General features: G+C 47.2%; 2 protein-coding genes across 3 annotated transcripts in view; one reads left to right on the forward strand and one right to left on the reverse strand.

The window, feature by feature from the left end:
* The first annotated feature begins 624 nt into the window (after window positions 1–624).
* SPATA4 (spermatogenesis associated 4) lies at window positions 625–6,608 on the forward strand. The gene is made up of 6 exons (XM_078602865.1): window positions 625–828; window positions 3,272–3,401; window positions 3,873–3,991; window positions 4,369–4,655; window positions 4,858–5,001; window positions 5,105–6,608. The coding sequence occupies exons 1-6, from the start codon at window positions 725–727 to the stop codon at window positions 5,236–5,238; spliced, it is 918 nt and encodes a 305-aa protein (XP_078458991.1). The 5' UTR covers window positions 625–724; the 3' UTR covers window positions 5,239–6,608.
* Window positions 6,464–14,565, reverse strand: part of WDR17 (WD repeat domain 17) — a 32,048-nt gene continuing 23,946 nt past the window's right edge. Inside the window, exons 24-28 of one of the 2 annotated variants that reach the window (XM_078602864.1) lie at window positions 13,182–13,284; window positions 11,651–11,905; window positions 10,529–10,679; window positions 10,062–10,204; window positions 6,464–9,176 (exon numbers count right to left, since the gene is read on the reverse strand). In XM_078602864.1, the coding sequence (XP_078458990.1) occupies window positions 10,085–10,204; window positions 10,529–10,679; window positions 11,651–11,905; window positions 13,182–13,284 (629 nt within the window). In that variant the 3' untranslated portion in view covers window positions 6,464–9,176; window positions 10,062–10,084. Of the gene's footprint in view, window positions 10,205–10,528; window positions 10,680–11,650; window positions 11,906–13,181; window positions 13,285–14,565 lie in introns of both variants that reach the window. The other variant, XM_078602863.1, reaches the window with a different exon arrangement.

Here is a 14,565-nt window from a genome sequence, read left to right on the forward strand (position 1 = left end):
CTAAAGGTTTTTGTAGGGTCCTGCCAAGTGTTTGCAGTAGGGGGCGATGTTGCTACACCTAATCGGACATCGGACGGACGGACGATATAATCTATTGTAGGCTGGTTCACTTCGTTCGTACCAGTATAACGGCCCTCTCCTGCTTAACAATTGGGTTCCAGTTCAACCCAAAACGATGTAATACGTAACGCGACATTATCATTCGGGTTGTCGTTGAGCATATAACTAACAAAATAGATAAGCAACGTATACAATTTATGTACATTGCTATTTTTTGTGTGTGGTTTTCATATAAGCCCTCTTGGGTTTCCAACTTCACTTGCACCACCTTTTTTAAAGTTGTATTTTATTTGCACTGCTTGTCTTTCGCTTGTTTTTGCGTCTGCGAATAAACTAGAATACACTGCGTGTATATATATCAACAATTCTTGAAATTTCATTAATTGAAATGTTTTTTTGAAAGCTCCCATAGCAAGATGGCCGTCGCCACGACGACCGTTGGTGACGTCACTCGCCCCGGGGGGGGTCGGGGGAGGTTGTCGCGAGCGACCAATCAGCGCGCGGCACAGGCGTTGCCATGTTAACGGGTAAACAAACTCGGGGTTGCCGTGGCAACAGCGGACCCCCCACCTCCCCACGTTATAAGTTTTGTTTAACGCGGCTGATATTCTCATTCAAATGGAGCGAACGAAGCGAGGTGGGGGGTGGACTCCGATAGTTTAAAATGTCTCTGGTGGAGTCCCTGCCGAGGAGGACGGGGCTGCCCAGGGAGGTGTTTCGCTGGCTGCAGAGCCTGGACCTGTCCGTGCAGTTCAGGAACGCCCGCAGGTGAACCTAGCCTGGTTCAAGGGCTGTGAGCGTTGTCACCGCGGGGTTATTTATCTGCGGCGCCGCGTATATTGGATTTAAGATCGCGATTCATCGGTGTTTGGTTATTGTGCCGAACTGCTGGAACGGCTCGGGTCGCGTGAGGGTTGTTTGACCATACTTCACCACGCTGGTCAACGAGGGCTTGTAAAGGTCCATTAATTAATTTTTAATTTTGATTTAAAGCTTTTGTGACTGCAGGGATTCATATTGTTTTATATTTGTATTATTTTATTATTTCCCTTCTACGTGACTTTACCGAAAGAACCAAGAATATAATTAATTTTAATTCAGAAATATATAATTTTCTGATTGGACGGATTCGTTGCAAAATATCGATATTAATAATCGCATTCCTCAATTCACAACATTAATGATATAATATAGAACACTGTATAATAAGTTATAACCAATTAAGAAAGAATATAAATACAGTACAGTGTAATTGTACTGCCTCTGTATATCCATTGCTACGTGGGCCATCGGGACAGTTTGACCATACTTCACCACGCTGGTCGCCACTGCGTGTGGGGTGGCCCAGGACAAGCCACCGATGTTAGCGAACCCAGGGTCCGCTGGGTTCATAGCGCAGTGCGCTAACTACTGCGCCACCGCTCCATCCCAAAATAACTACGACAATATACATTTCGATTTAAAGCTTTCGTGACTGCAGGGATTCATCTTCTTGGTTCTTTCGGTAAAGTCACGTAGAAGGGAAATAATAAAATAAAAAGTCGTGAGAATTTTATTTTATTATTTTTATTATTTTATTATTTCCCTTCTACGTGACTTTACCGAAAGCACCAAGAAGATACGACAATATAATTGTTGATACGTTTTTTGTGTTTTTTTGAAAGCCTCACTTTTATTAGGAGGGTTGGGATGTTTTGGCCAGTTTCATGAACGAGAGTTTTTCTGCGCGCGGGAAGATATTGGGATACCTGGAGAAAACTCTCGTGCCATTATTATTGTATATCATGCTGTGAATTGTGATGGTGTATTTAGTTTTATTACGTGATATGGTTATCGAATGAGCTATTCATTTGATTGTTTTGGGGTTCTTTGTTTATTTATGTAAGTTGGTGACTTAATATTTGTGTTGACGTATTTTATTTCTTGATTAAATTATACTTTTTTTATTTTGCAGGATAGTATTTATTTATTGGCGACGGATGTCTTGATTTTATTTATTTGATGATTTATTTTATTGCTGCATTTCTTGATTTATTTTGTTCATAACTTCAGAGGTTTGAATATTTATTTATTTTATTCAACTAAATTATTGGCTTAGTGGGAATGAATTTAAAACAATGATTTCAATACATTTATTTTCATGACTTTTACTTAACCATGTTAGTGACATGGAATTCATTGTTTTACAAAGGGTTTTGCCGGTGATACAAAAAAACAATGTTAACAACTCTCCCATATTAAAATTACAGAACATGTATTATCATTCATCTTACTGTACAACCCCATAATTATTAAAATATGTAATTTCTGAAAAGCTATATATTATATTGAAAAATATTTTTTTTATCCAGGGTCCCTTAGCTTGGTAAATAATGTTTTTGATTGATGGGGAGGTCTGCCTTTGGATGGAGATGATCCATCATTACCATTTGATATTTGTTGACACCCTTCTCATGTCTTTACATCTTGAAGCACATGCCTATTGGTTTAACATTTGAACCAAATTCCCACAAATCTATAAAGACAACAGCAACAACCAATCACTTACTAAAAAACGTACAACGAAATGGTGTATGCCAATATAAACGTTCAATGTATCTTTCCTAACAATGCATACGAGTTAATAATAATTTAAACTTTTGATGAGCTCCACCGCATTTGCTTATTCTCGAAGAGACAATGACTCTGAGGCTTGGGGAGGAACCACAGACAAGCGGTGAGTAGGCGCTATCAACAATTGCCCAAACTCTGCGGTCCTCTATGTAGTAAGATGTTTCAGCTAATTATTCATTGTTCACAGCCAATTTAAAAAAAAGTAAGTCTTAAGTCTGTTCTTCGATTGATCTGACCTCGTTCGATGCAGTAATACGGTAAAGGCAGACCTTCCCATAACGTTGGAACCACCAAAGCAAAGACAGTGCGCTCCACTGTTCTGGTGTTGGCTTGAGGCACCTGAAGAGCTTGCCATCAATTACCGGACCTAAGAGTATGCGCAGATGATGTCTCTCCAAGGGCTCTCATCTGGTTAAATATACAACAAATCAATTGGTTTTGGGGTCAAAAATAAAGCACCATATTTAATAATATTTTCAGCTGACTTTCATTCGAAAACTCTGGTGTAAATCAAAAAGAAGCATAATATACAGATTTTAATTATATATTGTAATTATATTTGTCCTGTACAAACCCGTGTTTGCTCCGTGCATTGCAGAGACTTGTCCAATGGCCTTGTTCTGGCTGAGATCTTCTCGTGGTACTACCCAGGGGATCTGCTCATGCACAGTTTCCAGCCCGGGGAATCCCTCGCCTCTAAGCTGGCCAACTGGAGCCTCCTGCATCGGGTATGCGCTGGCGGGGTTGGGGGGTTACAGGCGGTGGGGGGAGGGGGTTACAGGGGGTGGGGGGCGAGAAAAGCACTTCCAAGGCCTCCTCCCAGCAGTCTATGGGCCCAGACCAGACATTTCACTTGTCGGTACCTCCTGAGGTAGTATAACTTTGGTGGTTTCATATTTATTATGCGGCCAATAACAGTGAATTATGCGATTTGAAATGAGTGGGCTGTCAAATAATAAACTCTTGTTCGCAATAAAGATACATATGTACTACAAAGGTTTTTCTACCTTAGGTGGTAGCAATTTATTATCTGACCCATGGACTGCAGTGGGAGAATGCGTCCAACGTCTGAGCATTTTTCTCTGAGAACGCACACATTGGGTGGTGTGTGCAATGCAACAGCTATTTAATTGATTTTTTTTCCTTCATTTAAGACTCGTTAAGAGTGCTTTCTGCGTTTTTTGTAATCCGACCGGCAGTTCTTCGCCAAACGCGGCCTGGCTTTCTCCAAGGAGCTGACGGACGGGACCTTGCACCGCAAACCAGGCGCAGCAGAGCAACTCCTGCAGCGAGTTTACAGCACGCTCACTAACAGACGGTGCGGATACTGACAGGGCTGAACCAGCGCCACGACTTAACAAGCCAACGTGAATGTCTCTCATTGCTTTTTTTTAAAGGGCAAAGCTCATCTATGTAAGTTAGCCGGGGCCAGTGGTGGAAGTTCCATTATTTCTAATTTCTATGCTGCAGAAATTTGGAAATAATGTTTGTCATCCCATGATGCACCACAAAATAATTTATGTTTAAGGCTCCCAGTAGGCTGGCACTATCACTATGTATGTTGAATGTATTTTGCACCATACAAAGCCAACCGTGCTATTCGGGTGCGGGATGAGATGAACTGCCAGCAAGTCTCCCAATATTGTGATCTCTCCAAGGCAGTCTCTCTCTCTCCGGTCCTGCCCGTCGCGACAGGGTGAAGAGTATTACCGGTGGGGAGGGTGGCGTGAGCGAGGAGGGCGCGGTTGGATCAACGGGCACGGCGCAAGAACCCAACTCCGAGGCACCACGTTTCACCGACGCCCGCTACCAGCGGGCGCTCCCCATGCATGCCCGTTCCACGGCGTCGCAGGCGCTAAAGAGCAACGTACGGCTCACGCAGCTGTTGGCCGAACCCAGCGAGGCGGCTACCAGGCAGCGAGCGGAGGTCGTGCTGCGCGAGCATCTTGCCCAGAGGCGGCGGGAGAGGGAACAGGACCCCTGTGAGTGTTACCCCGGCGACGGTTAAAAACTGCTGCGGTGGTAAACCGATACCTCTTTTCCACTGGCGAATCCGAGCCGTGCCAAGGCTGTGCCGAGCCACTACTAGTTAAAGCAATACTACTCCAGTCTATAAGCGAACAGGAGAGTATTTGGTGAGAAATGAAGCCCTGCTTACCACCGCTAGTGTGTCGTTCTCTCCAGGCCGCTTCGACGTGCGCCCCACACTGGGGGAGTTGGCTGTGCGGCTGCCTCCTCTGTCGGTGGAGCGGCCTCGCGACACAGGAAGTGGCGTGAGTCTCACGTCGAGCGTCAACGACTCTCGTCGTGACACCGGGAACCACCAGAGTGAGTCCCCAATCCCTCCCTGCTGGACATATCTTGAAAAAGAGCTTCTTAGCTCATCGGGTTTCTCCTGTCAAGATTCTGATTTTGATTTGTTTTCCCGCAGGGTCGCGGGCGGCTGTTCAGCTGCGCGGAGCGGTGGGGAGTGGCGGGTCCCCCCGGGAAATCCACGTGCGCCAATCTTCAGGCTTCAGCGCCGCTCTCCACTCCACCACCGCCAGCGTCGTCTCCAGCCACTGAGCCCAGCGCCAGCACTCTCCCTCGCACGCAAAGGAGTTTTGGGGGAGAGAGTTGCTTTTGAGGTTCCTGATCGTTGATGGTTTTGCATCGCTGGTGGCTCATTAAATACAGCGCTGCACATAGTGCCGGTATCATGTGGGACACGCGTGCTATAAATTAAACCTTATTCTGCTCATGCCTTTAGAGTGACATCCTAAAAATATGCGTGTGGTGAAGGTAGCCTTAAGCTTGCTAACTCTACCGATTTAAGCGATAGGTTGCTGATATTTAGACCATTTCTTGCATATCGATTTAACAACAAAAAAATATACCACTTGATCTTATTTGTGGGGACAACATTTTATATGTCATTTATTTCTTTGAAAATCAGGGTTGGCAAGGATGTGCTGGGTATGGAAATGACTCCATCCACCTTGGGGCTGTATTTTAACATTTCACACGCACGCAGGCATGGCAGTTGTTTAAAGAGAGAGCTGTGTCTGGCACCAATATCATGTGAAGGCACGAGCATTGTAAATTCAACGTTCGGCCGAAACCCTTAGGGTGTGACATTTGAATAACATGTATGGGGGGGTTGACAGACAGCCCACCATCAATTTAAGCTCCTCTGATGCAAACGGGCGATCATTGAAATGAAAAGCGTACCCTTTATTTCATTAGCGTTGGGCAGTACTCATCTCCATTGGGGTCTTAATCAGTGATGACAACTCCACATTGCTCTCACGGATATCCGTTCTGTCCACGGGAAGAAAAAAAAACCACCGTTGGTTTCTAAGTGGCACAGCCTCACCGGGTGATGCTCATTTTACTGACCCCAGAGGTATGATGGGGTTGATTATGATGATCATGCAGGCCTAAGTCAGCCCTGAAGCAATATTCGGGTGCTAATACAGGTTGCTTCAAAAAAACGTTAATACTTCAGAGAATTTGCAACAATACCACACGAAATGTGCTTTCGGGCTCTAGAGACCACCTGGACAAGATTCCAGGCATGTGTTGACAATGATGGCGAACAAATGGAGACTCTTGACTTTTTAAAGCTATTAGCATACATTTGTTATCATGTTAAAGTGTATTATCCGTTCTTTTTCCATTAAAAACGATAGTCCCATATAAGTGTCAAAACATTTTTGAAGCAGCCCGTATAATGTTCTCTGCTGTGCAGTTACTCACAGCTCGGTGTATGCAAATGAGAGCCGATGTAAATGGGACATTCCAGTTCGGATCAAAATCGAGGGCAGTTTTATTAAATCAAAGCACACATTCCTTAAACAGCTTTTCCGTAATGAATCTCAACAGCTGCTGGGTAGAGGAATTAAGCAATGCAATGATATTCCTAATTGTAATAAAGACGTAAATTGTATGCATCATCTCCGTCAATCTTTAGCTTTTTTGTGTTGTGATGCTAATCCATTGTGGTTCATGTGTTACAGCCACACTAACACTTATACATTCAAGCCATCCATAACCAAGTCAATATCCACTCTTTCTCTCTTCATACCAACTTACGTAAGTATGACTTCAATTAGCCTAGGAATCACCCTCAATGCGCCATATCTGGTTAGATCTGAGAAGCTATGCTTGGTTAGTACTCGAGACTGCAGGGAATAACCAGCTGTTGATGGCTTGGGCTCTGAGGTGGTAATGAGATGGCAGTAGTGTAGAATGAAAGGAATATATGAGTGTGGGGTTACGAGTGATATCCCATCATATGCATGGGTGTTCCCTGGGTCCTTCAGCTTCCACGTTCCAAATCGACAGAATTGGCCACACATGCCCCTGCAGGTCCATCCTGAAAAAAATATATCTTAAAACTGAGTGAGGCTTCTCTTGATAAAGGCTATTATCATTACTATATTAAAAATATAATTCTAATAACAGTACGAGCAACTTACCTAAGATTATGAAAAAATATATTTTCACACACATGGCATATGTGTGTGTATGAATGTATGTATACACTACATGCTATGCAAATTTAATAATACAAATATGTCATTGGATTGTTCCCACCAGAGCGATAACTAATGGGTTAATATATAAACAAACGCAGGATGCATTTTCTGTTCCAACATAATAAACCCAAAACTTTTCTATATTTCGCCACTGGCCTTCAACAGTTTTTTTAATAGAGTTCCGTCTTAATTTGTATATTGACCGAGAATTCTTGCTCAGCAGCAGCAGCAGTAGGAAGAAATCCTGAATAATATTTACTCAGACTGGTATTCACTTTTGTGATGTACAAACCGAATCCCATTGAACTTGATTTGGAGCTTTCGTGACTGCAGGAATTACTATTTGGTTCTTTCGGTAAAGTCACGTAGAAAGAAAACAACTGTTTAATTATTTCTTTTCTTTCTATGTGACTTTACCGAAATAACTAAAAAGCGAATCCCATTAACATTACTGTACGTGGTAAATATCAGCGGGCTGCGAGATAAAGAGATACATGACATCAACTGTTGGAATCATATTACAGTGGACGATGCACATATAATACAGTATTTCAATGGTGCTCATTTAACATCGCCCCCCGACTTGTCAGATCGGCCCCTTACTGGCAGACATGTCCAGTCTCAGCCCGCTGCTGCGTCCACATTGTGCTGCACAGGGACAGCTGCCACTGGAGGTGCCCCCTGGCTATGCTGCAGCTAGGCAATGCAATGGTTGAGATGAGATGTGATGCAAGGTGCTTTGATTTACTGGGGCATTTAAGTGCTGTATGAATGCAAATTCTTATGCTCGTGTGTGCTTTGCGCAGCACAAAGCGGTGATGCCACCCACATACAGTTTGCCTTGTTTTGTGGGGTTTACACAAACTATAAATCCCACTTCAATTATTTATCTTTACAAACATTAGCACGGTTGGCTACGCACGGTGCGAAAGAAGTTCAACATGCATACGTAAACAATTGCACACACAACACAGCCATTCCAGAAAAACGCAACTAAAAGCCAACATCGCCGGTAAAGAATTTAAATCCTCCCCGGAGTCGCGAACTGCCATGTACAATGATTAAAAACACGCTTATGACACGGACTGAAGATAAGAAAGGAAAAAAAACTATCCCTTCATGGGATGACGTGACCATTAACATTTAGTAGAAGTAATCACACACAAGTGCCGACATCAAAAACATGAACTACAAAGACTCCCTCCGTCAACGAACTCCCCACTACACATTTTTACATGCTTTGCTCCGTCCGACAGAAAATGTATTCTTGATTACGTAGACCTCTGGCAGAGTGGGGCTCAAACCCCCTGCCAAAAGTCCTGACGTCTTCCACAAAAGCAGTGTCTTCAGTCAGAACATTTCTTCAATTAAAACAGTTTTAGTCATTGCCATGTTTTCCCTCGCAAGCACTCAAATTGGTACTCTGCTCGCACAAGCTGGCACATTTTTACAATAGTCCGGTTGATTATTTATCCAGTGGGAACGCTTGTATTTTAGCCTCTTCGTAGTTACAATAAAAGTTTCTCAACTCATCGTGAACTGCCATTAAAGTTGGAGCGATTAAGACAAATCCATGAGGGCAAGAAGGCTGTATTATATCGAGAATTTTACACGTAGACGTCTATCAAAGCTGCTCTTTAGCATAGTGCCACCATCAACCCCACCAGCGCATCAGCAAATACTGGGCAAATCAGATGGACTATTTTTCTTGTGTAAGTTGAATCACCCTAAAACCGATAAGGCCACAGTGAAGGTGCCACACCACCTAATCAAGTTACACATCCTCTCTAGCCAGAAGTCCCTCCCCTACCATAAGCCATTATGAACCACCCAAGGCTGGGACCAGGCCTTCGAGAGCTCTGTATCAATTGTCCAGCGGGTAGAGATGGTCATTTCACTGTGAGCCTTGCAACAGGCTCGGGAACCGTACCCTTAACCAAGACCTGCTGCTCAGGTCTCCCTTGATAGCCATCACAGCTTTTCCTGAAAAACACAAAAAAAGATTCTGTATATTAATGACAAATTAAAAAATAAAACTTTTATTGTAGACGAGATGGGACAGAAGTGGCAGCTCCGCACTTTGATGGGTTGGCCATGATAGAAGGGTCGCCACCCATCCTGGTTTTTTGAGGATTGTCCTCTTGTTGTAATGGCCATCCTGGGTTATCTGTAAGCCATTCTGAATGATTACAAGTGCCGGTCTTTGTCAGTTGCGTAATAATACACACCGCTCAAAACGATGAAATTACATGTAGATCTCACCCACTTTCGGCGTTGTCAGATATTCTTCTCTCTACGAAGAATATGTCCTGGGCTTTTGTGCCTGAGTGGTGGCAACCCTACTCAACAGTGGGCGACTGACCTACACTTCACAGCACACGGCATCTACAGAGTATCTACATGTGACGTCTACAACCTCCCGGTGTAGGAAGGTGGTGCGGGGCAGCCTTGGCTGAGTGCAGGAAACAGCTAAGACATTTTTCAGGGTATTTTTTGATAGTTGCTCCACCATTCCCCTGACTATATTCAAATCCCCGGGCCTCGCCACGGCCCTGTTGGTCAGCTCCCTGCTGACCTCGTCAAGAAGCATGAACCATCGCATGAACTCTGGTCATCCTTGCAGCGGCTTTTGGCTGGCCATCGAACAAGGACGGTCACTGCATCGCTCGCTTTCGGGTGCGCTTCGGAGGGCGTCTGGAAAACTCTTCCTTCCGATATTAAGACGCCACTGGAGCTATGTACTTTTAAATCTAGATTGAAAACTAATTTGCTTAGAACTGCTTTTTGTGTTTAGTTTGGTATCCTTCTCCCGCACCTCAGATTCGCGCAGTTGGCTGCGTACGGTTCAACATACATACATGTAATTACATAAGGGAGTTGGAGGTGAGGGATCAGAAGGGGATGATTGGTAGCCCCGTGCCCAGGGGAGAGAAGGGGTTCACTTTGGCCCACATGAGGGCATCGTTGAGGGAGATGGCCGACTTCCCGTCCTCGAGAAAAAACACCGGGCCCTGTGAGTACACACCATCGTCAAGACCATCATCATCGTCAGCAACAGCGGCATCATTGCCATCACCATAGGCAACAATAGCAGCAGCAGCAAATTGATTATTCTCAATTATCCGCAGCAATAGTATCATCATTATTACCACCGCCATAATATACAGCAGCAGTATCATCATTACCATAATCATACTGGTGCCCAGGTGTATTGTAAAAAATCCCACTTGCATTCTACAGATGCCTATTGTGTCTGTGCCAAGGTGTATTGCTGAGGCATTGCCCAGGTCTACTGCCCAGATATTTTCCAGGTCAACTGCCCAGGTGTCCCGCACCTGGATGCCGGCGCCCGTGAGGCAGCTGAGCTGCAGGTCGGCGTGGCTGGGCAGGCTGGAGCCGGTCACGTGATCATACCCAACCAGAGCCGCCAGCTCCTCCGAGCCGACGCGCCGCTCCAGCTCCGCGAACAGCGCCAGCTGCTCCGGGCTGCGCACGGCGAGACACGACGCCTTGACATCGTGCACCCAAACACAGCCTACAACAAGTGCGCATTTCTGTAGGGCACCCAGAAACAATGGCACTCACTTTCCATAATTGATTTTTTTTAGTTAGGTCACGTAAATTATCTGGCCAAATTTCTGTCGCAAAGGCCCTCCACGTCTCGATATAGCCAAACAAAAGCGTTTATGGAGCAATTTCCACATCCAAAATTAGCGACTTCATGGGATATTTCGCTTGAAACTGAGTCAAGAATAATTCGGCGAGAAGACCCCTGCTGTACGGAGATGTGGCAGGTGACAGTGGGGGATCCAAGGTTGGGTGGGGCCATAAGAGCAATCACCCCCCACCCCCACCCCCCCCAACATTTCCTTTGAAAACATAAACATTTTTATTTTCATGATAAAACGCACATCATATTTTTTATTTAGTATAATTATTACAGTAGGTCCACATTTAAAGAGGGAAGACATGTCGGGAGGGTCCACCTCCCACGGGGAAGTTTCTAGAACCACCTCTGCAACAATCTCGGGAACAAAAACACCTCGTAAGGTAATGCTTAGGCCTAGGTGTGTTGTTCCCGAACCTGCTGCAGGGCCCACAGTAAATTGACCGTCTCTAACCGCTGGACTATTGATCCTAGATTTGAAGCTTTCGTGACTGCAAGGATTCATATTCTTAGGTTTTTTCGGTAAAGTCACGTAGGTAAAACATTAAAATTAATAAAAGTAAAATAAAATAAAAATCACGACGTTTCGGAGGCAACACAAGCTTCCGTCTTCAGGTGGAACCGTCACATCAAGTAACTTGACACAGCTGTCGTGGCTGTGACGGTTCCACCTGAAGACGGGAAGCTTGTGTTGCCTCCGAAACGTCGTGATTTTTATTTTATTTTACTTTTATTAATTTTAATTTTTTACCTACGTGACTTTACCGAAAAAACCTAAGACTATTGATACCTAGCCGAGTCGTGTGTGGCGGCGGCGGCAGCAGCTGGGGTGGCTGCGGCCGAGGTGGTGCCGGGAGAGCCGGCATGGCGCCACGCGTCGAGCTCGCGCGCCAGCTCGTCCACGTGGAGGGGCACGGAGACGTCGCGGCGCCGCAGCAGCTGGCTCGTGTACTCGTAGAGCGCCGGCACGACGGGCCAGTAGCCGCGGCGCATCGCCCAGAGCGCTCCCGCGTAGCCGCACAGGATCAGCAGCTCGTTACGCATGCTAGGCCGAGAAGAAGGGTCGCAGGTCACCACGGTGGCACGGGTTGGGAAGATGTCGGCGGAGGTACGGAGGGAGAAAGAGAGAGGTCAAAAGGTTAGCGAGTGATGGGGGTTGGAGATCGGAAGTCTTTTTGAACACCGTGTGTAATTTTTGTGCGAAGAGAATTTTGGTGAATCGGAAGTAATAGAATTACAGGGTGATCCAGGCGTTGGTCGTGCTGACGCCTCAAACTTCGCACTGTGGAGGAAAGGCTTGGCAGACACGTTCGTGAAACTCCCTCCCAACCCAAGGTCGCCGTCTCCTGGCTTGCCAAGGTATGGCAGTATTGCAAGTGGGTTTAATTTACATCTCTGTCGGGATTGAGTGTTATCCCCCTCACAAATGTGGGGTTCCTCCCCGTATTCTGGTTTGCTTCTACACGTGTATAAACGCTCGTTAATGGAGTTGGCCACACAAACCTCCACCATGGTTCCTTCCCTTTGTCCAGCATCGGAGCTTTCATTCAATGCCAATTCTCTGCCTTCTGGATCATGGCAGGGAAGACCTGCGCAGTGACAAGCTGACCTGCCGTGTCACAGGATTCCCACCGAGACGGTAAGCGTCCCTCACCGAGACGGGCATCTTACCGAGGGCGACGGGGGGAGTTGGCCACTCACCTTGGCAGAGACGGATCTCGGCACTTCACCAAGGAGGCGGTGGGTGGGGGGGGGCATGAAATGTTAAGCTTTTTAATTATGGCCCAATGTTAATTAAAAAAAAAAAATGTATATTCTCTGCTAGATATCAATAAATTGCAATTTCCTCAATATGGGACGAGAGAGGGGCGGGGATGGAGTTGGGGTGATCATCCCCCATTGCCCACCCAGTGTGCCAGGTCGGTGGATACATGGATCTGGGTAGGCATGTGGTTGGTATGGGGGGGGGGGGGAAGTGATGGCCCTGCGATGATGAAACACTCCATCCGGTCTCGGTGGTGGATGTCCCTGTGGCCGGGTTCTCCCCTTTGGATGCTACTCTGCCGTGAACCTCAAGCACGTTCTAGCGACGGAGTTCTTCCCACCCAACTCCTGGTGCCTCCCGACAAGTCTCCGTTGTATCTTCACACTTTTCTGAGCACCCTCGTTTGTTCCCATGTGTTCCCTGAATGTCCAACGGGTGTCTGCAAGTCCTTGGGTGATCCCAAGCGTCTGTGGGCGTGGGGCGGCGGGGGCAGGAGGACAGAGGTGAGGAGGGGTCAAAGAGGTCAGGGTCGGGGCCACCACCTGACTTGACTCACTCGCTGCAGCGGTGCAGCATGAGGCGGTCCGTCTGGATGGAGCCGAGCAGCTTCAGCAGCGGCAGCACCTCCTCGAGCGTCCAGCCCTCGCGGCTCATCCGCTCTGCTCCACGGAACGGGAGGGAGAGGCACGCGGCGGGAGACGCGTAACAGGTGTGTAGCATCACCTGGACGTATTCGCGCGAAAATTGCCGTCCCCGACTGAAGTGTACACGCGGAGTTAGAATTCATTTGTAGCCCCACCTCCTGTCCTGTATGTCCACCCCCTGTCCTGTAGCCCCACCCCCTGTCCTGTAGATCCATTCCCTGTCCTCTAGCCCCACCCCCTGTCCTGTAGCCCCACCCCCTGTCCTGTAGCCCCACCCTCTGTCCTGTAGCCCCACCCCCTGTCCTGTAGCCCCATCCCCCTGTCCTGTAGCCCCACCCCCTGTCCTCTAGCCCCATCCCCCTGTCCTGTAGCCCCACCCCCTGTCATGTAGCTCCACCCCCTGTCCTGTAGCTCCACCCCCTGTCCTGTAGCCCCACCCTCTGTCCTGTAGCTCCACCCCCTGTCCTGTAGCTCCACCCCCTGTCCTGTAGCCCCACCCTCTGTCCTGTAGCTCCACCCCCTATCCTGTAGCCCCACCCCCTGTCCTGTATGTCCACCCCCTGTCCTCTAGCCCCACCCCCTGTCCTGTAGCCCCACCCCTTTGCCCTGCAGCTCCAAGTGACGCGAGGTGCCAGCGTGTGCCCATGTGTCCCTCTGTGGGGAGCGGTGGTGTCGCGGTTAGCGCGCTGCGCTACGAACCCGGCAACCCGAGTTCGATTCCCACTCACAGCTAACACCAGTAACAATTATCTGAACTGGTCATGGGCATACCCTAGGTCGACTCAGCCTCGACTGAGTACCTGGTGTAGTGTGTAAACATCACCACGGTGGAGACAAAGGCGGCCGAGTGAGGTGGTGACTACCCACCCCGCCGTGTGCTGTGCCGGCCTTCACAGGTGCTACAGCACTTGCCCCAACAGTCTGTTCAGGGTATACGGGGGATCTTTGTCTTGCAGGTCACCCCGTGTCCCTACATATCCCAGCTTAAATATACGCTGCCAAGCTTGGTGGTGTTCATTCGGACGCTGTCTTTCCGACAGACCTGTTCTTCAAGCAGCCATTCTTCACCTGAGGACGGCTGCTTGCGTTGTGGCCGAAACGTCGTGAAAATTGTATTTTATTATGTTTTATTTTTATTATTTTATTATTTCCCTTCTACGTGACTTTACCGAAAGAACCAAGAAGATGAATCCCTGCAGTCACGAAAGCTTTAAATCAAAATGTATCTCTGCGTTTCTCTAGGTGTGCCCTACGTGTGCCCGCATCTCCCCCCGGGTACCCATGTCCCCCATGTCC

This window comes from Lampetra planeri, chromosome 19 (assembly GCF_965212315.1).
Source record: "Lampetra planeri chromosome 19, kcLamPlan1.2.h2, whole genome shotgun sequence".
Classification (NCBI taxonomy): Eukaryota; Metazoa; Chordata; class Hyperoartia; order Petromyzontiformes; family Petromyzontidae; genus Lampetra; species Lampetra planeri.